General features: G+C 40.9%; 3 protein-coding genes across 4 annotated transcripts; all 3 read left to right on the forward strand.

The window, feature by feature from the left end:
• The first annotated feature begins 1,079 nt into the window (after positions 1-1,079).
• gdpd3a (glycerophosphodiester phosphodiesterase domain containing 3a) lies at positions 1,080-9,695 on the forward strand. Its single transcript, XM_085403536.1, has 10 exons — positions 1,080-1,394; positions 1,958-2,000; positions 2,205-2,340; positions 4,256-4,301; positions 5,115-5,233; positions 5,592-5,681; positions 5,909-6,042; positions 6,606-6,665; positions 6,880-6,931; positions 9,198-9,695. The coding sequence occupies exons 1-10, from the start codon at positions 1,238-1,240 to the stop codon at positions 9,324-9,326; spliced, it is 966 nt and encodes a 321-aa protein (XP_085259662.1). The 5' UTR covers positions 1,080-1,237; the 3' UTR covers positions 9,327-9,695.
• Positions 9,696-10,615: 920 nt separating this feature from the next.
• On the forward strand, positions 10,616-18,537 carry ypel3 (yippee-like 3). 2 transcript variants are annotated; one of them, XM_085403539.1, is made up of 6 exons: positions 10,616-11,675; positions 11,794-11,855; positions 15,822-15,940; positions 16,091-16,134; positions 16,652-16,760; positions 17,428-18,537. In XM_085403539.1, the coding sequence occupies exons 3-6, from the start codon at positions 15,824-15,826 to the stop codon at positions 17,515-17,517; spliced, it is 360 nt and encodes a 119-aa protein (XP_085259665.1). In that variant the 5' UTR covers positions 10,616-11,675; positions 11,794-11,855; positions 15,822-15,823; the 3' UTR covers positions 17,518-18,537. The 2 variants fall into 2 exon arrangements, with proteins under 2 accessions (XP_085259665.1, XP_085259663.1); XM_085403537.1 differs by having other exon boundaries at positions 10,868-11,855.
• A 4,200-nt stretch (positions 18,538-22,737) lies between these two features.
• Positions 22,738-27,951, forward strand: atp6v0ca (ATPase H+ transporting V0 subunit ca). The gene is made up of 3 exons (XM_085403540.1): positions 22,738-22,986; positions 25,919-26,102; positions 26,789-27,951. Exons 1-3 carry the CDS (start codon positions 22,911-22,913, stop codon positions 26,991-26,993), a joined length of 465 nt encoding a protein of 154 aa, XP_085259666.1. The 5' UTR covers positions 22,738-22,910; the 3' UTR covers positions 26,994-27,951.
• The last annotated feature ends 44 nt before the right edge of the window (positions 27,952-27,995 follow it).

Consider the following 27,995-nt stretch of genomic DNA (forward strand, 5'->3'; position numbering starts at 1 on the left):
TTTGAATGGAGCTCTGTGTTTTCATTTCCATGTCGATATCAACATATTTTCCCCATTGAGATCTGATGTGTTTTCAAAGTGTTCCTTTAATGTTTTTGAGCAGTGTAAAAGGAGCTGTAACACTGATCTGCCTTTGAGCTTTCACATCCTCCTTCATATCATGTCTCAGCATGACTGTAAGTTTAATATGCACACATGTATGTCTCTATATATCTCTACCACGTGTGACAGCAGGAAAACAGAAAAGTGGCAAACAGTGGGGTGTGATCTGTCTTCTGTGCGATTTGCACGTCAAAACGAGACACCTGTAAATGTAGGAAAATGCTGGAAGCTCTGATTTGCCCTGCAGTGAATGGATTTCTCTGTTCTCATGAAAACCAGGCTTGTTGTAACACATCACTGCAGGCTCGGCCTGTCACACAATTGTTTGTCACATTCCAGCTTTGCCATTCAAGTTGAACAATATGCTGCTGCTTATCCTGCTGACTTTGGACTGTACGTGGCATGTTGTGGTGAGCACTGCTTGCAGATAGATGGTTTTCATATTTCTGGCCTGGTCAAAGCAAAGTTTACCTACTCTACATTCCACATCCCCTTTGTCAAATACAAGATAAGAAACTTGCCACGCTACCTGCGATGCATTTGTTTCCTAAGTTATCAGCTTGTGTTTAAGCCCAGCAGCACATTACATCTGGAAAAAGCAATAGATGGCTAATTGCACTCATCTGGCAGGTAATTTGTAGTCATATGCTGTTTTAGGATATTCTGTATTATATTAGCAATACTCCAGCTGTGTAGCAGAATAAAAGTAATCATTAGAAAGGTGTTGCAAGACAGAGGTACAGGTATGATATAAACCTGAACAAAAGCATAAAAACAGCATTACCACTGGAAGGGGAGAGGCCAGAGCGAGAGCCCTGTGGGGTTGTGAGCTGGTGCTTCATTAACTGACTTTTACAGCTCTGAGGGTTCAGCTGTACCTGCTAAGAGTAAGACTGAAATTCAGGGGTGGGACTTTTTTCTCTGTCGTACCAGTCTGTCTGGATTTTTTTCTTATCTTCCCACACAACAAGCTGCTGGTTCTTCAGAAAAGTTTTTGGGTCTGGCCACTTGTGGAGGGAGAAATCGAGTTGTCATTTTGAGATTGTCTTGCTGAGCAAGTTTTTTTTCTTTTGCTGGTGCTTCTGGTCAACCTGAACTGTGAGATCTTGCAGAGACTCTCTCAGGGACTCGCTGAATGTGCATGCAGGAAAGGATGATCAACTTTTTATATTTTTTCCTCCCAGTGTTGGGAGGATACACCCTCACCTCGGTTTACCTGCTAAAGAACCCACAGATTCTCCACAGGAAGAAACGCCCTGCTTTCTACTGCAAAAAGATCGCACACAGAGGAGGTAAGGATCTGCAGTCAATGTGTGGGACTCAAAGAACATGATGTGTGGAAGTGCTCACCGGACTGGGCTTGGCATGCAGTCTCGGTGCCCTGAGGTCTGAGTTTTAATCTGCCTCAAGTCCATCTGTAAAGCAGCTGCATGTCAGTCAGTAATTTAACTGGAGAGAAGCCCAAAACACTGATGCTATTGAATGTTATAGAATGCTTTTGCTTCACTTTCCAACATTTTAAATGCTAATTTCTTTCAGCAGCTGCAGATTTTAGTCCTGTGGGTTAAAGCCTTATGTATGAAGCTTTCCCATGGGGTGCCCCTGATTTTTCTTACTGCTTTAAAGATGAAGTCTTTGAACAAAAGGCCTGTTTTTTATATCTAAATCTTATTTTACTGTGCAGATACTTTTTTCTGTTCTACCACGAAGCTCAAGCTGAAAAGTTAATGTGCAATTCTAACTGATGATGTGATTTGCTGTAATGTTTAGTAGGACCAGTTTAGCAGCTCTCTATCTGAGACATTTTGAGTACTTCGTATTTTCTGACTACTGGCATAATTTCTATGAATTTTAGCATCTGGAGAGAGGATAGAGAGCACCATGGAGGCATTCACACAGTAAGTACCACACTGCCCTCTTTGAAGTGCTGTGAAAGAAGAATGCATCAATTTTTACATGATGGCAGACTTTTTAGACACCACACCCCGACCCTCCCCATTCCCAAAAAAGGTGTATTGCTAAAAATGTGAAAGTGACGCACACACCCCTGACAAACGGTGGAGTCATCATTTTAATTATTCGTATCTTTTCTCTGTTGTCAGTGCGGCGGAGCAGGGCACTGAGATGCTGGAGATGGATTGTCATTTGACACATGATGGCTTTGTGGTGGTATCACATGATGAGAATTTGCTGAGGCAGACTGGCCATGATGTCACAATCTCCTCGCTCAATCTGCAGGTAAGAAGCCGGATCCTGCTGGACTGGGGCAAAGGTCACAAGGCCATACTGAGACAAGAAGTGGTAATCTTTCAGAGACACCTGCTCTGTTTCTGTTTCATAGATGAGCTTTGTTACATTCATTGTTACACATGAGACTATGTGAGTTTTATCTTGAGCACTACGTCTCAAATATACAATTTTTTGTGGCACAGATTCAACAAGGTGCTGGATACAGTACTCAGGGATTTTAGTTCATGTTGACATGATGACATGAGACAGTTACTGCAGATTTGTTGCCTGTATATAAATGAACCTCCTGTTCCACCACATCCCAAATGTGCTCAATTGGATTGGGATCTAGCGAGGCCATTTGAGTACAGGGAACTCAATTTTTGTTTTCTAGATGTTTGAGCTTTGTGACATGGTGTGCTATCCTGCTGGAATCAGTTATGAAAAGATAGGTACACAGTTCATAAAGGGATGGACATGTCAGCAACAATACACGGGTAAGATATTTTCTTGGCCCCAAAGTGTGCTAAGAAAATGTCTGACACTTGCACAAGGTGGGATCATGTTATTTACACCATAATTCTGATCCTAACATTCAAATGGCACAGAAAAACATCAAGATTCACACCAGACAACATTTTTTCCAGTCTTCTATTGTCCAATTTTATTGAACTTGTGCAATATTAGTCTCAGTTTCCTTTTCTTAGCTAACAGAAGTGGTACTTGATGTGGTCTTCTACTGCTAAAGACCACCTGCTTCAAGTTTTGACATGTTTAGAAATGCTGTTCTTCATAATTTGGTTGTTACACGGGGATATTTCACTTATTGTTGCCTCATCTTGAAGCAGCTATGCTATTCTCCTCTGATTTCTGACATTAACAAGGTACTTTTACCTACTTAAATCCCCCCCACCCTGATGCTCAGTTTGAACTTCAACAGGATGTCTTGGCCATGTCCGCATACCTAAATGTAATTGCTGCCATGTGATTGGCCGATTAGATATTTGCATTTATGGGAAGCTGAACAAGTGTGAGTGTATAATACTCTAGAGCAGCGGTCTCCAACCTTTTTTGCGCCACGGACCGGTTTATGCCCAACAATATTTTCACGGACCGGCCTTTAAGGTGTCGCGGATAATAAAACAAAATAAAACTAACGGTACCGAAAAAAGATTTATTCATAACACACGTGAAAAGACCCAGGAAAACCGAGTTAACGATAAAAACGATAACAAAATAACGCTGAAAACCGATAAAAACCCTGAAAACCATACATTTCACATCTGAGCCTCAACTCTCGCGGCCATAAGGAGAAATACAATTATCTGCAAAGAAATCATAGTACCAAACGACTCACAGACCGGTACCGGTCCGAGGCCCGGGGGTTGGGGACCGCTGCTCTAGAGTTCAATTTAGTTTTATTGTAAAATGCAGAATAACTGCTTAAAAGTCAGTTTTCACTTCCAAACAATCTGGTAGTTCCTTAAGCTCACATGAGACTGCCAGATTCGGTTGTAATGCTACTGTGAGCTACGGGGCTTTACATGGGGGTTTACATGTTATTACATGTTTTTCCATCCAGATTTAACAGCACACTTATTTACTGTAGCAACATTACTTACAGAGCTGCATGGAGGCATCTTTTAATTCTTTTAAATTCACCATAATCTTCAAAAAGGGCACGCTGCTTGCATTACTCTTGAGGTTTCCTCGGAAACAAAGCTGTAATTTCTCAGTAAGAGTTTGTTCAAGCATCAGATTACCATCAAGTGAATGTTTGCATCCGGCTTTGTTGCATGTACCAACTCAGCTGGGACAACAATACTAAGAATATCCGATGGCGTACACAAATTCTTTTCACCTTAATCACATCATAGTAAATTCACCTTATATCTCTGTTCAACTCTGTTTTTAAAACTTTTAGGATTTGCCTTTGTATAAGGAGAGACTGGAGGTAACATTTTATGAAGGTGAGTTCCTCCTGTTATATCTAATTGTTCATTTTTAATGAAAAGACATTTGAAGAAGAAATGCATCTATAACAATAATCATCATCATAATGATAAATCAAACACTGTATGTTGAAAAATGTATAGACAAAACAATCAAACAACTACTGTTTAAAAGTGACAGAATAAAAAAAAATGAGCTTCCCCAATTTCCTCCAGCAGGACGTCAGTATTAATACTCTGGATCAGAGTTGGCTAGTGATACTGAATTCATATCCAAGAGAGGGGAGCAAAATTAGAGGGACTCTGAGGAGTAACCTTAAAGCCTGAATCATTAAATAATTGCCAGACTATGAAACTTCTAATTAAAAATAAAATTAATAAATATTACTTTGTATCATATGTGCTACATCCAGCAATTTTCTTGCAATTTATTGTTTAATTCACTGTAAAAGTTATTGCCATAAGGAGAAATACAATTATCTGCAAAGAAATCATAGCTCACACTGTATTTGTTAATTACATAGCCAAATCATACGCGATCGGTTAGAAACAGCAGGAGGCCAACAATGAAACCTTGTGGAACACCGTTTCTTAGCATCACTATAGCTGACTGCACAGATTATCAGAACACGTGTAGACACAGATGAAACTAATATAAAAGCAAACCTGAAACGCAGGTACTATATTAAAAGAGTGATAAAAGCAGCAGACAGATCCCAGATGAGTAAAGCAGTGTGGTGCACCACAGTCAACTGCCATAACAAGTTAATTTCTTTCTGATATGCTCATGCATCTAATGTGACTTTACTTTTCACCCCTCCTTTTCTTTAGGCCGTTACAGCACTGGCAAGGACAGGAAGTTTGCTCTGCTGGAGGATGTGTTCAAGAAGTTCCCTGAGATGCCGATCAGCATTGAGATCAAAGAGAACAACCACGAGCTCATTAAAAGGGTACACGTTAATCGCCCCGAAAAACCAACACCAAACTTCTACCACAATTTCCTGATATATGAAAAAGCTTCAGCTTTTCAGGATTGAATCAGGCCTCTTTGAGGTGGATACATTGTCTAAATTCCAGTCAAGGTGGACAAATTATGAGTGATTTTCTAACTACAAGGCTAGGGAGCTTTTCCTGTGCAATTCTAAATATGTTGTCCACCTTATAAACAGTGTCCACAGTTTACTGCCCAAGTCTAGCACAGCAGCCTCTGTGATTGCTGTGTCTGCTGCACCACTTGCACTCTTACACCTTCGTGTCATCATGTCCTGAATGCTAATATTTGTTTCCCACTTGATTTTATGTTTTTAGGTGTCTGATCTGGTTAAACGCTACAACAGGGAGGGGATCACTGTGTGGGCTTCCGCAGACTCCACGATCATGAAGCAATGCTGGAAAATGGTACATTAACCAGCTGGAGGAGATGAGTTACCTGTATAGCATTAACACACTTTACTCATTATAACATTTTAATTGCATGCAGGAAATGCATGAAATGAAGCTATATGATGGCGTTACAGGGTTTCCTTAGCTTTTCAGTATGGTTTTCAGCATGATTCATAAACACCGCCTCTGTACCAGTGTTGTCACCCAGCATATCTGTGTCTCTTTTCTCTCCTTCCACGTAGAACGGCTCCATGCCGTACAGTTTCACTATGAGCCGAGGCCTGCTGCTTCTGCTTCTCTTCTACACGGGGCTGCTGCCCTTTGTGCCAATAGGAGAGAGTTTGCTGCAGTTCTACCTAATGCGCATCTTCAACAGGTGTGACTGCAGGAGTGTGTTCAGTGCATGCTGAGTAAACTGTGTCCATTCATGTGCATGCACAGTCCTTTTTCTGTTAAGACGGTGACGCTTCATGTTCTTGCTATCTATGCTCACTGTGTCTGGACTGCCTAACTGAGCCCATTAACATTTTTCCTGGTTCAAAATGAGAATTTGAATGATGATGGTGAATAACAGCTAAGCATGACTGGTTTAAGTATGGTACAGGCTCTGGGTCTGTGTTGCCTTATTTGGGGGAAAAACCAGCAATTTTCCCTTTGGTTTTAAATTCTGACCGTTTACTTTGGGGGGGGGGTTGTAGTTGTGAATGTTTATGTTCTGCTTGTTCAGCTGTGGTTCATACATTTCTGTTAAACACATTCGGATTTATGATTTACTTTTATTTATAAAACTCTGGGAGCACTGAAAGTTTCTCTGTGCAATGACAATTTAATCATGTGGTTGTAAGCCTTTTTCTGCGACCTCTTGGTTTTTATTCTCTCAGATACTTTTATTTCATAAAAGTGTAACTGTGTCTTACTCTGTCTCTGTGTGCGCTGAAGGACATTCATTCCCGATGAAGCTCTCCTGAGGAACAAGCTCGTTGTGTGTTTGATAGAAAAGTAAGAGAAGTATTAAAAAGGACTATGGTAGTTGTTCCTACTCACTTATTTATTGGTCTTGAAATCTAAATTATAAATGCCAAAAATCGACAAAACATTCAGTCCTCACTACACTGAAAGATTGTTTACACTGCTAGCTTAAATCTAGCATTTTAAGCACAGTGTGCAGTTTGTGTTTTATTTTAAATTTGCTTCTTTCATGCTGTCATTGCAGAATAACTATGAGGAAGAGTCTTTTTAGGCACCTCGCTGCCCGTGGAATTCAGGTACGAAATCACATTTCTAAGTGTTTACAGCACTGTGCTTGAAAGAAGAGTTAAAGAAATGCAAAGAAAGCCAGAACTGTGGAATATAAACATATCAGAGTAAAATAAAACGCTAAATACTGAGAGGCAAATATGAAAAATATCACAAATGTTTGTTTACCTTGTCAAAGGCTCTTTGTCTTATCAGAGTTTTGTTTGCTCATTCTCATTTAGATAGAAACAGTGCAGGGACCACAAGTGTGCTCAGAAACTTTCCTGGAACAGTTTTGCTTCACCTTTTACTTTGCTCTTGTGTCTTCCATGAAAAGATGAACGGGGAATCCCCAAAATATAATTCCTGTTAAAGTCAATGGATTTGATTTTTCTCCTACTAGTCACTGCATGGTCAGCTGCATGATGCTATTCAAACTCAACAGGTTATGATCTAACACAGAAAGCACTTCAGCATGACAAATAGTTGACCTCACACAACCACTATGAGTGTCCTGAATGCATCATCTCTATCCTGATGTGATGAGATCAACCCTGTTGTCAGGACATGACTCCACTCAATAGCTGGAGAAAGTAACACTCTTTAAGCTATGTGATATTTATATTTTGTCCTTGTTGTATTTCAACACTTTTTAAAATAATGCCAAAGTAGCAACCAGGAAATGTTTCTTTCTATATCATCTACATGTTGTTTTTTAGTGTTTTGGGGAGAATTTGTGGGCATGTTAAAATCCAAGTATTTTAATCAGTGATTCAGTAACATGTCCACACGATTTACAGCTTATCAGTCCACTGAATGTCCTAATCAGTCCTACTGATATTCCCTCACTAGACTCTTTAGTAGGTAATTGGTGCCGACTACCAGGTTTGTGTCCTTTTGCCTTCAAAACTGCCTTAATTCTTCATGGCACAGATTCAACAAGGTGCTGAAAACATTCTCCAGATATTTTGGTCCATATTGACATGATGGCATCACACAGTTGCCGCAGATTTGTCAGCTGCACATCAGTAATGTGAATCACCTGTTCCACCACATCCCAAAGGTGCTCTGTTGGATTGAGATCTGTTAACCTTGGAGTCTATTTAAGTACAATGAACTCATTGTCGTGTTAAAGAAACCAGTTTAAGATGAGTTGAGCTTTGTGACTTGGTGTATTATCCTGCTGGAAAGAACTAGTGAACCAAAGGATGGGTACGCTGGTCATAAAGGGATGGACATGGTCAGCAACAATACTTGGGTAGACTGTGGTGTTTATCTGATGGTCAGTTGGTACTAAAATGCCTAAAGTGTGCCAAAAAATATCCCCCTCACCATGACCAAACCGTTGATACAAGGTGGGCTCATTTTCATGATGTTTATACCAAATTCATCATCTAAATCTTGCAAATCTTGCAGAATTCAATATTCATAAGACCAGGTAACGTCTTCTGTTGTCAAATTTTGGTGAGTCTGTGGGAACTGTAGCTTCAGTTTCCTGGTTGTAGCTGACATGAATGGCACCCAGTGTGGTCCTCTGCTTCTGTAGCCCATCTGCTTCAAGGTTCAACATTTTTTATTTGTATTCACAAATGCTCCTCTGCATGCCTTGGTTTTAAGGAATGGTTGAGTTACAGTTACCTTCCTGTCAGCAAAGCAGCCTGGCCACTCTCCTCTGACCAGAGAACTACAGCTCACTGGGTATTTTCTTCCTTGGACCATCCTTTGTAAAGCCTGGATATGGTTCTGTGGGAAAATCCCAGTAGATCAGCAGTTTATTCTTTTTTCTTTTTTTTTTTTTTAAGACTCATACCAGCCGTTTGGCACCAACAGCCACTTTCAAAGTCATTTCAATCACATTTCTTCCCCACTCTGAAGCTCGGTTTGAACTTCTGCAGGTCATTTTGACCACGTCTACAGGCAGCCATTCGACTGGCTGATTAGATATTTGTGTCCACGAGCAGCTGAACAGGTGTCCCTAACAAAATAGCCAGTGAGTCTCGGTGCTCACCTGTTAACCGGCTCGTTCGGCTAATAAGATTAGCTTTGCAACATGCTCCATGAAAATTTTTTCCCTTGTTTTCTCTGTTTCCTAGGATACATATTATTCTAATCAAGATGAATGTGACACTTTTGTTGCCATTGCATTGATTATCAATATCATTTTGTAATGGTTATTTATCTACACTGTAGCCTGAACAACTGTCCCATGGTGCTTCAGATTTTCTGCTGCCATACAAGGAAAAACAAAGCAGTGAAATGTCAGTTTTTAACTGAAGATAACTGTTGCAATTGCAGGTGCATTTATTTGTTTGCAACACAGAAGAAGACATAGAGGCGGCATTAGAAGTAGGAGCCACTGGAGTGATGAGTGACTATCCAACTCTTCTGTCCAGCTACTTCTGCAAAAACAGAAGTCAGGACTGAATCCAAGCACACCATCACATGATGGCAACAATGACACTGATAAAAACGGCTAATGCAACATTTGTTGAAGAATCTTTGGTCTACATAATAATCGCCATGCAGTGGGAACACAACTATCATTAATCTCTTCGGTGCTGACCTTTAATCGCTGCTGACGGAATGACTTGTTTGTCATGGGATCGTCTCTACAGCCTCCACCCACAAACAAACCACGGCATTGATTTGGTCTGCAGCACATCTAACGAGTGAATATTTAACTAGCTGGACTGTATATCTGATTAAATGTGACTTTATTTTGAATGTCTCTAATGTTACTTTCTGCCACTTTTAAGATAGGGCTTGAGAAATAAATGATTATGAATAAATCACTTGCATTTTGGCTTTTATATTCTTTTGGGCCATTAGAAGATTACAAGGTAATTACTGGCAGTACAAACATGAATACAGTACAGTGTGTTACGGAGCAATCTAGGCAGCATAGTGCGAATCTCTTTGACCGATTTTCTTGACCTAAAAGAGACTGTAGAGAGTGTACACATGCTGTAAACCTCACCTGTGTCCTTGTTTTCCCAAGCAACTATGGTCAAAGTCCAGCCACCCGGCCGTGATAATAATCAACCAGTTTGTTGGTGAAACAAAGAGGGTATTTTTCTGTGTAGGTTGGCAACGATCAAGTTAATGGGATATACCTGGATTTATGCAAAAAAATAATAACAGTAGGCACCGAGAGCAAAGTAGCAATAAAATAAGATGTCTTGGTAGTATTGAGACACTTGAGACAATTTCCCATATTTTGACTGGTTCGGGAGGACATGCAAATCAACTCAGTTTTATTTATATAGCATCAAATCACAACGAAAGTTGCCTCAAGGAACTTTACATGTAAGGTAGAGACCCTACAACAATACAGAGAAAGCCGCAACAATCAAGCAACCCAGTATGAGCAAGCACTTGGTGAGAGTGGGAAGGAAAAACTCCCTTTTAACAGGAAAAAACCTCAAAACAGAACCAGACTCAAGGAGGGGCAGTCATCCACCATGGCTGGTTGGAAGTGATGGTAGGGACACGGGACTAAAACACTGTGCACTTTGCACTTTTCTAAACTCTGGTTTTAACCCAGTGCGAACGGTAGGCCTTTTATTATAGTGAGAAGAAGCTTAGCCAGTTTAACGCCATAATCATCAGGGAAAGCTACAAGTCAACAAGTTGCACACTTGAAGAAGAAAATGAAGTTCCAGTATATTCTGAATAATGTGGTGTGAAGTGACACAATATATGTGTTATAATTAAATAAAATTGCTGAACTTTTCAGATGTGGCAAAAGAAAGCTATGCAAATCTATGGATAGATTCAAACTGAAGGCCCCAAAATGCAGAAATCACAGTGAAAGTACATAAAGACTTTCCATATGCATGACTATAAGAACAAACTTCAGTTTCCTTTTATCTTTACTGTATTTGCTTAGCAAGACAGTTTGAAATATTGTTCAATTAGCCTGTACGTGCCTAGTTTATTGTTTGTTTGTTTTTATTTTTAAGTCATCATTGCTGACATGTCCCACTTTCTCCCACACAAATACCACATATGCCCTACATTTAGTTTGTTGGGATCTGCTCACCCTAGGCCTAGGTCATTGATCAACATTTAATGTTACATGTTGCTGTACCACAAAGCAAGGAAACTGCAGGAATTATAACCAAACGTTTCAAAACTAAACTAGAGATCAGTGTAATAGACCGCCTGCCTGTGTGTCATAAAAATACACACACACACACACACACACACACACACACACACACACACACACACACAAAAGAAAGGCAAAGGACATGCAAAGGAGCAGTCAAGAAACCACAACAAATAAAACCCTTCCCTCAGGCTCATATTCCAAGAACTCCTGGAAACTGTCACAGTAGCAGGTTAGCATGTTGTTCTTGCTCTTATTGGTCTGATCTCTACAGAAGCACTATGCTCGTTTTTGAAATTATTTTTAATCCCAGTCCGACAGGCCGGAGATGATAACACACTTTCAGCATTTATGAAACGTTACCAAACAGCAATCAAATCGATAGCCATAAAAGGCCCCGGTGAGATGGAATCTGATTGGTTGACCCACATTCTAACGTCACTCGGAGGCTCTGATTGGTCAGCGGGGATTTGTTTTGCACTACCCAGACTTCCTCCTATGCGTGTTTTCATAAACAAATCGCATTTTCCCTCCCGCCGAGGTCGCTGCTTTCGCTCCTTGTCAGCCTGCCAGCTTTGTCGGCGTCCAGCTCCACTTTTAAAGAAGGTCGTTTCGGAACTTTGAGCGCTGGTTCTGGTTCAAAAAACAAAAGAGAGACGCGGGTAAACGGGCTCCGCTTCAACAGCCAGAGCTGTCTGTCCTTTTTTGTGTGTCCGAACCGCCAACGCGTGGTCGATCGTTTCTCACCAAACTGACCGTTTTTCTGCCTTTTACCTGAAGTTTTTCAGCTGCCGGCCACACCTGTCCGCTGTCTAGACTGTGGGGAGCTTCGGTGTTTTTAGGTGAGTGGACGGACACCGAGAAATGTCCTGCAATGCGCATCTGCGCTGCTGCCGCTGCTGTTGTGTGTTGACAGTGCGGAGCTAGCGGGCTAGCTAACACACTAAGCTAGGTCAAAGCAGAGCTAGTGGCCCGATATACTCCTGCAGCTGGCAGATGCACCATCAGTCCGTTTACGTTGACTGGTAGACTGACAGTGCCTGTACAGTCCTTGAATTTGGGTTAACTGCTGCATTTATCTAAGCAAGGGTTATTTGTGCCAACTATTAGAAACCAGGAAGCAAGCTGCCTGGTTAACTAACCTGTTATTTTTGACTAGTCTCAGCTAACAATGCATCCATACCTTGTAAAGTCACCCTCTGCCATCATACATTTAATCATTGAAAAGAAGATGCATGATTGAAGCTGACAAAGAGTCCAACCCAGATAGCTTTCATTCATTAAGGATGAATGACCTTAAAACCTTGATGTTAGATAGCTCAAACTGTTAGTTACAAACTCCAAATTGTTAAATACTAATGCAAAGGCTTGAGGGAGTAAGTCACACCTTTATAGTGCTGACTTTCAATTTTCACTTGGTGTATACAGTTTTTTTCAATCGCTAACAAGCGCCTACCCATACTTCAGATACTTTTTCTAAACTCTTAACACAGACTCACACCTACAAAACACAATTGGCCAAATGGATAATTTTCTTCTCAAAAATACATTTTGTTAAATATATATTAACTCTTCATTTCAAAATAGAACACATCTTTCTCTGCACACACTAACTGTACAAAAACACTATAAATCTGACTCAAAATGAAATTAGTCTGTCAAAGAATAACACTTGTTTTCACCTCACAAGGTACATGCAGTCAATCAAAGTACACCTTGTTTCAAAATACTGGCTATTATTGACATTACAAAAACTGCATAGACTTTTATGTTTCAGTTTTACAGGTATTTGCATGCGAAACATGCAATCCACCATTTTGACACCAGAAATGTCTTGGTTGGTAACTGTATGTCCACATGTACAGTAATGTTCACATTCAAAAGCATTCCAGTAAAAAGCAAACAAGTTTTTGTTTCTCTACTGTTTACTACAGGAGGTACAGTAGAAACACGGTATGATAGGACAGAGAAAGTTTTACAGTATTGCTTACAGTGAACAAAATATCCATGAAACACACAAGAGCATTCTGAACAAAAAAAAACAACAGCAAAAAGCCAAGATAAAAAGGGGGGAGGGGGGCTAAAAAAAGGCAAAAAATTTGCATCTAATCTCTGCGATCTTCAGGGTTAGGCCACATGTTTTCATCAACATCACATCTGATGTTATCCAAGTCGATGCACCTGGGATAAAACCGCCTGGTATGTCGGATCCACCCTTGGCAATCGTCAATTGTGATGTCCCTGGAGCCAGCATCCATGGCTTCAAGGAGGGACATCTGGTCATGTGGCTGATGGTCATAAACCTTCCACCTCCATGCAGAAAAAAACTCCTCTATGGGGTTGAGGAAAGGTGAATAGGGTGGACGGAAGAGACTTACCAGTCTTGGGTGGACTTCAAACCATGTTGTTATTGCTTGCGAGTGATGGAAAGCCACATTGTCCCAGGTAATTACAAAGGTCCTCATGTTTTCACCCTCCTGACCCTGCTCTGGAACCAGGCGCTGGTGGAGATCATTGAGAAAGGCAAGCAAGCGCTCTGTATTATAGGGTCCAACCTGACATCTGTGAAGGAGTAATCCTGCATTTGCAATTGCTGCACACATGGTAATGTTTGCCCCTCTCTGTCCTGGCACATCAACTGTGGCCCTTTTTCCAATTACATTTCGTCCACGTCGACGCCTTTTGGCCAGATTGAATCCTGCCTCATCGATGTATATGAATTCATGAGGGGCCTGGTTGGCCTCCAATTCCATAACTCTCTGAAACAAAGTTTATGTAAGTCATGTTATTACTGTATACCATACTGTACTGTAACCTAGTATTGTGTAGGTTACCTACTTGCAAAGTGCAAAGCTTATAGAACTGGACATTGGATTGAATATACACTATACCTGGACATATTGTCGTCGTAGCTCCTTGACCCTCTCACTGTTCCTCTCAAAGGGAACAGTGTAGAGCTGCTTCATCCGCACTCTGTGTTTGGACAATGTCCGCGTAATGGTTGTGAGGCTGATTCTATCGATATTGTCAAATATCTCATGGTCCGCCACAATTCTAGTTTGAATTTCACGCAGTTTTATTGCATTATTTGCAGTAACCATTTCTACAATGGCAAGCTCCTGATCATTACTGAGGAGCTTTCCTCTTCCCCCAGAGGGTGGAAGACGTTGCATTCTTTAGAAAGACAAAAAATTCAACATATGCATTACTGTATGACCATATTGACATGTCAAGTGAGAATAGAAACAATCCATGTAAAATGCAATACTTACCTGTTGGTTTGTTGAAAGATGCGTATAATGGAGGCAACCGTTGACCGCCTCAAATTGGGCTGCACTCTTTCACCAGCCTCTCTTAGTGAAAGACCATGGTTGATTACATGGTCAATGATAGTGGCACGAATTTCATCACTGACTACTGTTCTTGCAGCCCTTGGAATGCCACCACCACGCATTCTTACACCTCTACCTTGCCCTCTCCTTGGGCCTGCTCTTCTCCCTGGGCCCCTTGCTCTTACTCTTCCTCGACCAGAAATTACAGTATTTGTCTTTTTTTTGTTTCCAAAAACATCACTCCTCAAGGTCTTGCCTTATAAACCCCACTGAGTCTAAGCCAGAATGGAAGAAGCTGTGGTTGGCCCAATTTACCCAACATAAATCAGCTGTGTGTCAATTATTCAATTGTTTGTTTATTATCAGCTGAGATATATTTTTGATATTGATATTGTTTTTGTACTGATATCATTGCAGAAGCAGAGGTTTTTATACTGTATCTAAGGTTTGGAATATTGTTTTTGCTATTGTGGGATGTTGTTTGTTAACATTCGTAGATACTACAAAAACAGTCCATAATTTTGTTGGGAGGTATAGCTTGACTGTTAAGAAAATGTAAGCATCGTGGAAATGTGTTCACTGACTGCATATTGGGTGAACACGACATGAAATGTGTGAATGGTATGGCCACAACAGACCGATGCTGTGCTAATTGTGTTTAGAGTTTTGCAAATGTGACAACTGTTTGGACAAACGCTTGTTAGCGACTGCAAAAAACTGTAATAGTAGGACTTTGGTCATAGATTTTTCTGGACCACATCTGATCAGGTGATTAACAGATTTTCTCTGGGTCCAGCCTCATTGCAGTTTGACAGTGCTCAATTTTAGTTTAGTTTTCTTTGTAGTTATTATAATACTGGGGCTACTTATCAGGGGCCTGGTTGAAGAGATTACAGTAGTAGCACTTTGTGAAGGCAGTTGAAAGTCATGTAGGCATCCTAAGTCTTAATACAAAACACCTCATCAGGCTGGTTGTGTTGACAATGGGCTTTTTATAAGATAGACTTTTACCCCCAACTGAAAAATTCACATTACATTATTATAGCAGCAAAATGAATAGAACAGGAACAAAATAAGTAGATTCAGCATTATAACATAACCTTTATTAATAATACTCTACAACAATAGAGAAAAATGTGCACTGTGCATATAGAAATATATATGGCATGGGACATTGCATAGTGCAGTGGTTAACAGCAAGATGGAATATAGACTATTGCACACAGTCTGACAGAAGATGGAAGGAACGTCCTGCTTTTGGTTTTTAGTTTGGCTTAACTTTAATAACCTTTGTGTCACATTGCGTTAGGGTGAAGCTTTATAGTCTTGTGATGGGGCTAAGGTTAATTCAAATGAGAAAGAAATCATCCTGTTTATGGTTAGTCAGATGGAAGAACTGTGTGCCAAGATCGCTAACCCATCATACAAACAATAATAAAAAAAACCTCGTCTCTCTCTGTTTTTGGTCCTGCTCAGACATGGTGAAGCTGACAAAAGCCAAGACGTTCCAGGCGTATCTGGACTCCTGCCACCGCCGTTACAGCTGTGTGCACTGTCGCGCCCATCTGGCCAATCATGACGATCTTATCTCCAAGGTCTGTATGCCGCTTGTCTTTTTTGTTGATAATCATGTCAGATGCCATGCACATTTGCTTCATGGTTATTTTAGAAAGTTGCATCTGAGACATATCAGAGTTGGGTTTGCAGTCTGTCTCTAATTTATATTTTTCCTCCCTGTCTCCTAGTCTTTCCAAGGCAGCCAGGGCCGAGCCTACCTCTTCAACTCTGTGTAAGTATCAACTATTAAAAAGCAGGTTTTTCCTGTTTTCGGTTTCCAGTCTCACTTCTCCTGTAGACAGAAGAGGGAACTGTTGTTGTTTTTCACATCTCACTTGTATTCACAACAACTTTAAAGCCACTTTGTGCAAAAATGTTATTTTTTCACGCAAATCGTTTTATAAAAAGTCTATTTCTCGGTGAAAACACATTTCTAGTATCGCGCTTGTTTGATCAAACCACACTGAACGGACAACTTGATTTGCTCTAGTTTGGATTTTGAAGGTGTGTGAGCTCACGTTCTTCCGGGGTTAGTGGGTCAGGAGTACACACTGTTTGCGTCTTAAATATTAACCTACTAGCTCCACTCAGTTTAAATCTTAATTTGTTCAGGTGCAGCCCTTTTTGAATAGTAGGGTTTCATTAACATTTTCTCCTAAAGGAGGTTGTAGCTGTGCAGGAGAGGCTGTCCTTGAGTGATTACTGAAGAGAACAGTTTAATCACAGTGTGTCCATGCTTTTGTCTTCAGGGTCAATGTCGGCTGCGGCCCTGCTGAGGAGAGACTGCTGCTCACGGGACTTCATGCTGTGGCCGACATCTACTGCGAAAACTGTCACACCACGTTGGGCTGGAAATATGTACGTATATGTCCTCCAGCAAATACAGTGCAGGATTATTCATCTTTAAATCACTTAAAGGCTTTTTGTTTTTTAATTCACTGAGACGTCCACACACACTTTTCTGGTGCCATGACGAATTTTATACATATCGCACAAATCAATTGGGACATTTTTGTAAGACGCAGAATGTGCACAAAAACAACAAAGAAATGATGTAATCAAGAACATCTGGACTTTCCAGTGATTGTTATGTGAATGTCACTGTCTGCATTAATGCATGAACTGCAAAAATTGTAAAGAAATACATGAGAAAATGACCCGTTTTCTCTCTTGATTTATTACTTCTGTAAACTTTTCCCTGATGACTTTATGGTCTCTGTCGCTGTTTTAAAGCCTTCATTAAGACAACATGCTGTTCATTTAGTGAATTATTATCTCCATTAGGAGTAAACGGCAAAGTGGGGTATGTTTCGGGGTGTGGCTTCACTCTGATTGACAAACTCTTACTGTTTGTTTGTGCAGTGTTTTCACTTGGGGTTGGGCTTTGCTAAAAGTCACTCTAAGAAGTAGCAAGATGTCAGATTAGTTGTCCACTAACCAGACATCATGTCAGCTACAGCTTTCTTTCATCTGTCATCTAACTTTTTCTCTCTTTCTAACAACTCCTTTCACCTTCCTCCTGCAGGAACAGGCCTTTGAACTGAGTCAGAAGTACAAGGAGGGGAAGTACATCATCGAGCTGTCCCACATGATAAAGGACAACGGTTGGGACTGAGAGGGAAGTCTTCGTCTTTCGTCATGACTTTTTCACAAGTTGCGAAAACGGTTCCAGTGTAGCTTCTTCATCCCACGTTCGAGCCATCGCTGTGCCACACTTTCACTTCATACAGCTTTGCCAAGAATAGCATGTGATGCCATATCTTTATCTGTTCTTCGTGTTTTGTTTCCTTTTTTTTCCAGCAAGCACGACAACACATTTGCTGATAATGCTGTCCTAAGTGCTAGTTGTGCAGGAGGACATGGATTGAATGAGTGCGGGGTTTGCGCGTGAGAACTTGGAGATGTAGTCACACGGGGCACCAGTTGGTGTTACATTTTGAGCACGCCTATTAGCGATTAAACCACTGAAACGGCCTCGCCCCGTGGTGGGCAGGCCGGTGCAAGTCAAATTATCTGATCTTAAACACTGGATGCAGGTATTTGGGTTTTCCTTTTGACTTTAAGGTGCATATTTAGATGTAAATGACCCAAACTGAGTGAATTATTTAGGCTTGTTTAATCCAGAGATCCCTTCTTTTTTGATGTGAGGGTATGGGAACGCTTAGAGAAGCGGGATGGGCTTTTTTTTTATGAGTTAATGTTTTTAAGATTAGTAAAACTTGTTCATATTTTGCCTAAAAAGCCCACAAACATCTTGTAATTCATAATCTGAGGTAAGTCTTCCGCTTGAAGGTCTACCTTTTAGTGTGCGTTTGGGTGGGAATGTGTATGAGTGCAGTGTTTGCTCATAAGTCTTAAGCTGGATAGTGTTGAGAAGCATTGATCTGGAGTTGATTCACATTTAGATTTTCCACTGCACATTCGGGATATCTTCACTCTTAATGCGGATCCTTCATATGTTTGTGACCTAACACTAAAGCAGCCCTTAGATTTCCTAGATTGTGCTAGAGCAGAGTGTGATTTGGGTAATGTAGCATATTTATGGTGATTTTTTTTTTTTTTTAATGTCTGCTTCTTTCATTAAAGTGTTTTTTATTTTAACCTGATATTTCATTAAAATACAGTATGCCAGTAAGACTTTTGTTTGTGCTGTGGTGTTTCATCTTATCTCGCTTCTGATTTTCTCATCAAGCTTATTTCTTCTTTGTGGTCAAATCCAGACAAAACACAGCCTGAGAAAGTTTCTGTTCAAAGTGCTGAGACAACACAAAAGTGTGAGGGCCAAATTCATAAAACAGCCAAAGGTAAAAGTAGCTTTTGATTGTCTGTTTTGGTGGGAAACTAATAAAAAGGAAGAATTAAAGTACTCACTTAGGCATATTCTGTAGGTCACACATCTTGTATCGGTGTCATTTTATATTATTGATGGTAGCGAGAGACAGATCAGTCCTTTTTTTAATCACCAGGGATTAGTTTACACTGAGTAGCTCGTGACTCTTTGATCCATCTCTAGTGCCTCCCTGTGGCTTTAAGAACAAACCTGATTTATTTATCATCTCCATAAGTGGTTCTTTACAAACTTTGGCATAAAAAGTAAGTAAATTTGTGTTTGCTCCATTATTTCTTTGTTGTAACAATGCTCTGCAATAAATCTTATATTGTTTGCAAGCCTGTTTATTGCCCCTTAAATGGTGCCACATTTGTGAGTTGTTCCCATTATAAAATAGTCAAATCTTCTCGTCAAAGCCAAACAGCTTTTTCTGCTATTGAGCTTCTGGTACTGCAGGTGGCTCATTGCTGTTTGGTTAGGAGCAACTGTGAGCGGGGACCCTGCTACAGTTGGTGTCTGCTCCAACCATGGCATGTTTGACTGATCTGGATAGAGCTATGCTATAGGACAACTTCAAGCAGGTGTCCAGTCAAGGTTTGCAAAATGATCTGGCCGATGGCTGTTTACCCAGACAACCTGGAACAGACTGCACACAGCCAATCTAAGGTCTGGTCTGGCACAACCACACTGGCTGACTTCTGACGAATGCTGCTTGAAGAATGGGATGCCATCCCACAGCAGTTTGTGACCAGCATGAGGAGGAGGTGCCAGATTCTTTTGCCAATTAATACTTCTTCCCCCGCTTGTTAAATTAATAAATTGCTAACATGTTTTGTTCCTTCAGACTTCAATCATCCAATCCAATAAATAACACCAAACCAGAGTCAGTAGCAGAATGAGCTGTTTGGCATTGGCAGAGAAGATTTAGCAGGCTTTTTATTGGTCCAGCTCACATACTCATCTCTGCTGCTTAACCCACAAACAAATGTTGCACCATTTTTGGACAGGAGAATAGGTTTTCCAGCAGGCTTATTATCAAAGCAGATCACTTTAAATCTGATTTATTTGCATAAAAACAGGTAGGACTCAGATTGGCCTGCATAGCTTTAAAACTACATTTTTGTAAATAATAAGTCAACAGTTTTCATTACTTTAATTTCATAAATAGTGATATTAAAATGAAAATGCAAATTTAAAAGACTTTAAATAGTTGCACCTATTAGTGATGCTGATAATAGTTGTGTTGCCTTTATTTACGGCTCAAATTCCTTTGTGTTCAGAAAACGTTCAGATGTGGCTGCATTTTTATGACATAACAGCAGCTTTTTAAGAAAATGTCTTTTTACGCATGTCAGCGGAGCTCTCGCCGTCTGTGTAACAAATCCGACTCTGTGCCAACAGATGGTGCTGGAAGTCAGCCAGCAGGTGGTGCTGTAGTGTAGTTATGTTTAGACACCAGTGCTGTGCAGAGATTTTATCACCTTTAATTCTTACCGCTCTCATTTCAGTGCCATCCGATCAGACCCAGATTTATTTTACAGCATGACAGCGAGTCCAAAAATACAGCCAGAGGCATAAAGCACTGTGTTCAGCTGTGAGGAGGAACAAGTAGCTTCATCCAGCAACAGATGGCTTGGCCTCCACAGAGCCCTGATCTCTGGGATTACATGAAGACACAGAAGACGCGGATACAGTAAATCCACAGCAGAACTGTGGCGAGCTCACAGAGGTGTTTGGAACAACCTGCGCCTGTCTCAAAAAACCAAAAATATACCTCTATGAGAGCTGGTGACATAAAATATCAGCTGGATTTATTCACTAACCTTTGTGCAAGGGGGATTCATAAAGAAACACAATGATACGAAGTATTTCTAAGAGCATCATCACTGTATTTAAGTGCCTTTAACTTCTAACCTTTAAGGCATGTTATAACTCTGCAATAAATCAATTTGTGGACACAACTGGTTTTGTAGTTTAAAATTTTTAAATTTGAATTGTTTTGCTGCAGAATTCAGACATCTATTCCATAAAGGATGTAGAATACCTAAAAATATTTGTAGACATTTACACATGTCTGTGGGCTAATTAAGTGGAGTAATTGCTGCGGTAACACACTGTTTACCTGCACATCTCAAAATAGAATACAAATGAGCAGATGAACTCAATTTAAGACACAAACTGTGTGATTAATGATTGTGTACAAAAGCCCTGATGGACTACACAAATAAGCATTAAAATGAAATCTACTCTATCAGTGAGCTAGCATTGGACCTGCCAGGGAGATCACATTTCCCTAAAGAGAATAAAAATGTAAAGAGGCGGTGATCATATGTTAAACACACACGTGTCACATGAATGGGCTCCAACAGCTAATCCTTTGCTGGAGAGGCTGCTGACAGTCATGTGTGTGCAGTACAATTTCAGCTGCTATGTGTTCACCTTTTCATGCCTGTGAGTGTTTTGTAATTTGATTCATGTGAGAAAAGTGAACAAATTCACGGATCTCCTGAATTTTCAGTTATACTGCATCATACAAGTTTCCATAAAGAAAAGCTGTGCAGTGGGAGGTAAGCCCACATATGAATCCACTCGCCTATCTGGAAATAATACAGGAAATAAAATACATCCTTTGGGAGACTAAATACGTTAAATCTACCTAGCAAAGTCGGGGTGGAGCTGGAAGGTGCTGGATTGACAGCTTTACAAGATGTGCACTACTCCTTTTATTTTTTTTTCTATTTATTTGTTTGTTTTAGCAAATTAACTTACAAACGGTATCTAAAAGGAATTTTAGCTGGTGCTGAATGCTGCTTGAGTCATACATCTCTTTTAGATGAGAAGGAAATCAAAATGTAACACCATGAGTTAAAAATGTTCCACCATTTAAACCGATGAATGTGTTTTTATAAAAAGGTTGAACCAAAAGTGTCAGAAGAGAATTTTAATGCCTTGCTTTTAAGACACTTATGGCTTTCAAGAGAATGAAATTCATGAGGATTTAAACTCAGCTTCAAATATGTGAACATTTACTAGTGATCGACACAGATTCATCTCTGACCCTTCAGTGGAATACAGCAGTAAAATCAGTAAAACAAGCTACTGTGATTAAGCTGATTTGATTTGGCTCAAACTTTATTATTCATCATGGCAAAGTAACAAAATATTTTGCAGAACAATCTCTCTTTAATCACAGCAAACATACATTTAATCAGGATCTGATCAAATTTAAAGATGACTAAAATCAAAGTTTGAGTAAGTCTATATTTTGGGGTGGAAGACCCCTTTAGCTGATATAAGAAACACCCATTTTCATGTTGGTGTCACCTTGAAATGACGACTCCGGGGTGCATCTTTAAGCTTTGCTTAGTTTCTTGAGTAGTTATTTGATATTTGGTCTTCCAAAGAGTTTCTGCTCTTATTTTAAATCCAAATGTCCCTGAAAGGTATTGCCCTGCAGAAAACAGCACACCACAGACATGCCCTGTAGGCTCCTGTGCTGGAGGATGGATGGATGGCGTTAATGGTTAATATGGACTCAGGGTTACTGTGTTTTCTCGCTGTGTCCACATTAAGCTGTTTATTTGTTGTTGTATTTTTAAATTATAGGGTGCAGACGCCGCTTTTGGTGGAGTCTGCTGTTTATTTTAAACCTAATAGTTAATACGCCAGCTTGCAGTGACGACTAGCGTTTCAACCGCAGTCAGTGCAGCTTGCAGCAGCAGCAGCAGAGCGTACCATATTTCATGGACGGGGCAAAAAAACTCATATAGCATGTTGTAGTAATAAATGCATTATGTGACATACAATCAATTTGAAATTCACTTTCAATTGCCTTGAATTTACAAACGATATTTTATTATGTAATATGTTTCAATGTGTATGTATTAATCAGCAGTTGTATTATTGGTTATATTATATTAGTGTCTGTTTGTGTCGAGCACCCCACTCCCTTACCCCCCGGGAAAATCTCTAAATGGAACCTTCCTGGGTGGTTGGCCACGTGACTTTTTCCGTTTCGCCATTTTCCCCTCTTCTACACCGGTCCTTTTGCTGTCCGCTACGTTGTCGCCCCCTCCTAGTGTTCTAAGTTGCCCGGAAGCCCAAGGTGGGATAGGGGAAACCCTGACGAGAAGTCCGTCTGCTCCGTAGCCGTATCGCCCTGAGGAAAAAGTGCGAGAATGTCTTCTGAGGAGAGCCCCGAGTACTCGCCTTTCTTCGCCGTGATGGGTGCCTCTGCGGCCATGGTCTTCAGCGGTAACTACACCAGCTTCTTCATCTTGGCATCCTCGTTTTCGCTGTCATAACGCTAACGGCTGGTTAGCTCGGCCAGGTGTTGAGTTCGTGGGTGATGTTAGAGATCAACCAGCGGCAGGGTTTGAGCGTAGAGAATCCCCGGCGCTTTCTCGACTCGCACACCTGCCAGGGGATGCGTTGCGAAGGAGAGGCGAGGGCAAGGGGGAGGGATTCCATCGACATCAAGCCGCTGTCCTCACCTTGCTCTTGCAGGCTGCCTCCCTCTGCGTGAGCCAGGCTGTAACTATGTGTCCCGGTTGCTGCTGGTTGGTGACGCACACCCATCAACGGAGGTGGCAGCTGACCTGGTCAGGCCATCTGTAATCTGCCATAATGGGGTTATTTCACGGAAACGGGAAGGCCAGAGATCTTGATGGAGGAAACATGGCATCCTCGCTAAAGGTTGCCGAGGTTTTATTGGTTTAAATGAGCTCCTGTGTTACAGGAGGGGAGGCAGCATCGGAGGCCTAAAGATCAACTGGAGAAATTAAAAGGGGGAAACCCACCCATTCATTTGCACCACCTGTCGTGCAGTGTGGAGCACACCCACCGAAAGGTTCACAGTGTGCTCTTGGTGGGAGACATTTTTTTTTGGCCAAGTTAAGCCAATCAAGTGATGGTAATTCTTGCTGATGCAAGCGACTGTGTTCGTGACAGACTGGTTTTTGCACTGATGAAACAGCAACATATATTTAACATTAGCCCAGAAATGGCTGTAGCATTCAAACTGTGTTGTTTGGCCCTGGATGTGTGGACGTATTTAAAAAAAAAAAAAAAAAAAAAAAAAAAAATCTCACCCACCAAATAGGGTTTTCGGGACTCTGATTTTTAAATTGGGGGGGGGGTTGTTATATCCAAAAATAGCAGGAGAAAGGATACACCCCTGTTATGTATAGTAACACTCTCTTTACCTTAACTGTATGCAAACAAATCCTGCTTATGTTCATAATCACCCCACCAAAAGGATCATTTTAAGCATGATCAGCCTGTTTTAATTCCTGATGTAAGCATTGAATTTTACATTGACATTCAGAAGGCAATAACATGAATGTGGACTGGTGAAGTCGTGGCCAACACCTAATCTAAATTAGTTTACAGACTTCCTCACACATTGAGGTGTGCCTGCTGCTTAAGTTGTGCATACCTGTGTGACCTTTGCTCTCTTTTAGGCTTTCACGTTTTCTGCAGGCTGCGTAAAGACAACTTGGAGCAGTATGGGGAAAATTATTAATTAAATAATATTTCTTATAAATATTAGCTCTTCAACCTTTGATGCTTTTTGGCCTGCTTTTAATCACAACTCGGTTTAATGAGCCTGACATCAAGTTTAATATTAGCTCTTTCTCAGTGACCCTTAAAATATTTAAAAGTGTTTTGGGAGGAAAAAATAACCTTGGGTGTCCTCTAACTTCAGCACAAACTGTGCATTGGTTGCACTTCAGTAACCCATCATTTTACACACCACAGGCATTTAGGAGCCCCTTCATACAGCTTCATTATTTGAGTTTGATTACTGTCACACTCAGTAAAATGCCAACTTGAGATGTATGATTGTTCTTTGTTTATCCAGTCCACGATTTATAGACACGAAGCCCCGGTGTTACTTTTAAGAAAATGGTTCACCTGTGTAGCTGAACACCCTCGTCATATCCAACACATCTCACTGCAAAAGGCGTGTGGATATTACAGAGAGGTCCATTGCCTGTAAATGTGACTGCACAGCCAAGCAAGTGGGAAGTGAGGAAAGCTGTGTGCTATTGTACCATTATTATTTATTCATCCACCCCACTGAGCGAGTCGTCTTTGCAGACATGCCGTGTTCACAGCTGCTCACTGCTCGCAGCCAGCAAAGTCACATGTAATGATGAGGAATTGCCCAGCACCGATCTGCGCACTCCAGGTGTTGAAGAACAGCGCCTGAATGCACTGGATTAAAAACATTTGAAATGTGAACGCCACCGCTCTGTGGCAGAACCTCTGCCGCCTTCTGATCAGAGGGGCTGACCTGCAAGTCACCCACTCTGTATTTAATAATAATGTTCATGCAGCTGTTTAAGTGCATGTGATGGGATTGTAAAAATCATACTGAGCACAGAATAAATATACGCATAAATCCCCTTTAGTTTAAAGATACAACCTATTAAAATACAGAACAGCTCTGTCAATAGTTACAGCCCATTTATCACCTCTCAATCATCACAAGTAAGCATAATTTTTAGATGATGCTGCTCACTTTTCTGGTCTTCATTTGCACTGTGCAAATGAACGTTTACTGTGTTCACAGTAAACGTGTACTGTACACGTTTACTGTGTTCACAGTAAACGTGTACTGTACACGTTTACTGTGAACACAAAGGGTTTTCTAATGCAAAACAAATGAAATTGCATGCAAATAGTAGACAGTGATAAAGAAGCAGAGGCAGTTTGTGATCAACAGCAGCAGGAAATGCAGATAAAATAACAGGTTGAGATTCCTGCAAATGCCTGGGTGTATTGCAGAGTTGTTGTAGACGTATAAACTGTAATATTTTGGTGTGTGCAGCATTCATGGCAGTGTGACGAGCCGAGCGGGCATCAGTGAAATGCGAGGTGACAGCAGAGCGGAGGGCAAAATTGCTGGACGAGCGCCCATCGGTGGCATTATTAGTCATGAACAGAGTCATAACGTAGTGAAGTGGGCGGTGTTGTGTTGCGTAGCGAGACTTCACAGTCTAACAACTTATAACATTTTCCATGCAGTTTTTCTGAGATGGTTTGTGAGGAAAGCTAAAAAGTAGGTGAAATGCAAGAGAGAACTGTCAGTCGAATTTCTCATCCTCTCTGCAACGTGCCTCAGAAGATAAAGCTCAGAGCTTTGCTTCATTAACGCAGATTTATCGTCTCTCTTTCTCAGCGTTAGGAGCAGCGTATGGGACGGCAAAGAGCGGCACAGGCATCGCTGCCATGTCTGTGATGCGGCCAGAGCTCATCATGAAGTCTATCATTCCTGTAGTCATGGCAGGTATCATTGCCATCTACGGGCTGGTGGTGGCTGTGCTGATAGCGAACAACATATCTGAGAGAGTCTCTCTTTACAAGTAAGCTAAACTTCTCATACATAAGGATCTTTGTTTGTTTGTCATATAGTGATGCTACAGTAAAATAACAATCTGAATTTCATTGTCTGTGTCTAACGTGTCATTCAAGTCCTTAACATGCCACTTTCTGTGAAGACTTGTTGAGCAATTTGATGTAGTCCAGTTATTAATAATGCATAGAAAGATTGCAGATTTGAAACTGGGCTTGTTCTTTTCAGAATTCAGCGCTTTTATTCAGACCTTTGGTTAGAATTGCTAAAAAGCAGCAAATACAACAACAAAAACATGTAGAGTGAAACTGCTCATCTCTGCACCCTCTTTCATATTTTTTCATGCAAGTTTAAAAGGAGGAACAAGAGAGAGGAGTGAACATAGTTTCAGTGCACAACTTGATGCTACATATAAAACTCACTGAGTATTTCTAACCTATGGACAAAAAAGATGTTTCAGTTCAATTCTATAACACCAAATCACAAAACAGTCGCCTCAAGGCCCTTTATATTCTAAGGTGAAGACCCTACAATAATACAGAGAAAACCCCAACAATCAAACTGCCACGAGCAAGCACTTGGCAACAGAGGGAAGGGGAAAAACTCCCTTTTAACAGAAGAAACCTGTGGCAGAACCAGGCTGTGAATGCTCCTAACTTCACAAAACAAGTATTTTCTACTGCTTCTCTTCAACAGGAGTTTCCTGCATCTCGGTGCCGGTCTGAGCGTTGGCCTGAGCGGCCTGGCGGCCGGGTTCGCCATCGGCATCGTGGGTGACGCCGGCGTGAGAGGGACCGCTCAGCAGCCTCGGCTGTTCGTGGGCATGATCCTGATCCTGATCTTTGCCGAGGTGCTGGGTCTTTACGGGCTCATTGTGGCCCTCATCCTATCTACAAAATAAGTGTCTCCATCATGCCACCATCTCATTCATTCCACATCAGAGCAGCAAGAACAAATAGGAGATTTTCACCTACTTCCATTACAGCCGGTGGGTCTGACAGGACGGGATGGCGACAGAAACACATTGGCGTTCGACTTTGATAGCTCTGTCCTCAGATAGGTTTCTATCCATATTGTTTAAAGCCATCCAGTTGTGTCAGGTCTTGTGCGTACAGAACGGGCATGAACATGTACTGTGTGTTGTGGGATGATGTGTGGACAGTCTGCCTGATTTATTGTCTGATCTTAAACTGTACAGTGATCCAGAGCCCCCCTGCCCCCCAGTAAATGTAGTAACCAGTCTGTGCTGTGAGTGTGCGTATCAACATTTACCCCCCTCTGCCCATTCCCCTCCTTTGGTTTATTTATGTATTCATTTATTTATTTGTTTCTTTGTTTTTTGTTGTGGTTTATATTGTCAACCTCTGTTTAAGACTGCTGAAGATATCGTGAACACCAGTATTTTATTTTTTCATGTTCTTTTCTGGGACCATTTTTGAAACTTTTTTTTTTCACTATTTATGGACAGTTATGAAGATTTTGAAGCTATCTAAATGGAGTACTGTTTATTGAATACCCTATATACATAAAAAATATATAAATTATCTGTGTATAGTTAGATTAATTGCACTGTGGGTAATTGTTATAAGTGCTTGGAATTCCTCTGGATGTAGTGTGAATATTAATGGAGGATGTCCACATGTTCATATGGAGTTGACAGTGTGTGTGCGTGTGCGTGAATGATCTGAGTACATAATGTATGCAAGTGGATTTATGTTTAATATGACGTCCTCAGACACTTGTATCGTTTACCTGTAGTGCTGCTGTCTTGATTTGTTTGTTTTATTTTGTTGAAGGTGAGCGCTCACTGTTCAGCCATGCCTGTCAGATTTCCAAATAAAACTCAACCTCCTCCAGAATCTCACTGTCCAGTATTTATTTTTAAAGTGTATCTGTTAATGAA

The sequence above is a fragment of the Rhamphochromis longiceps genome, linkage group LG4 (assembly GCF_057381845.1).
Source record: "Rhamphochromis longiceps isolate RC_006_pf linkage group LG4, R_longiceps_female_GT1.1, whole genome shotgun sequence".
Classification (NCBI taxonomy): Eukaryota; Metazoa; Chordata; class Actinopteri; order Cichliformes; family Cichlidae; genus Rhamphochromis; species Rhamphochromis longiceps.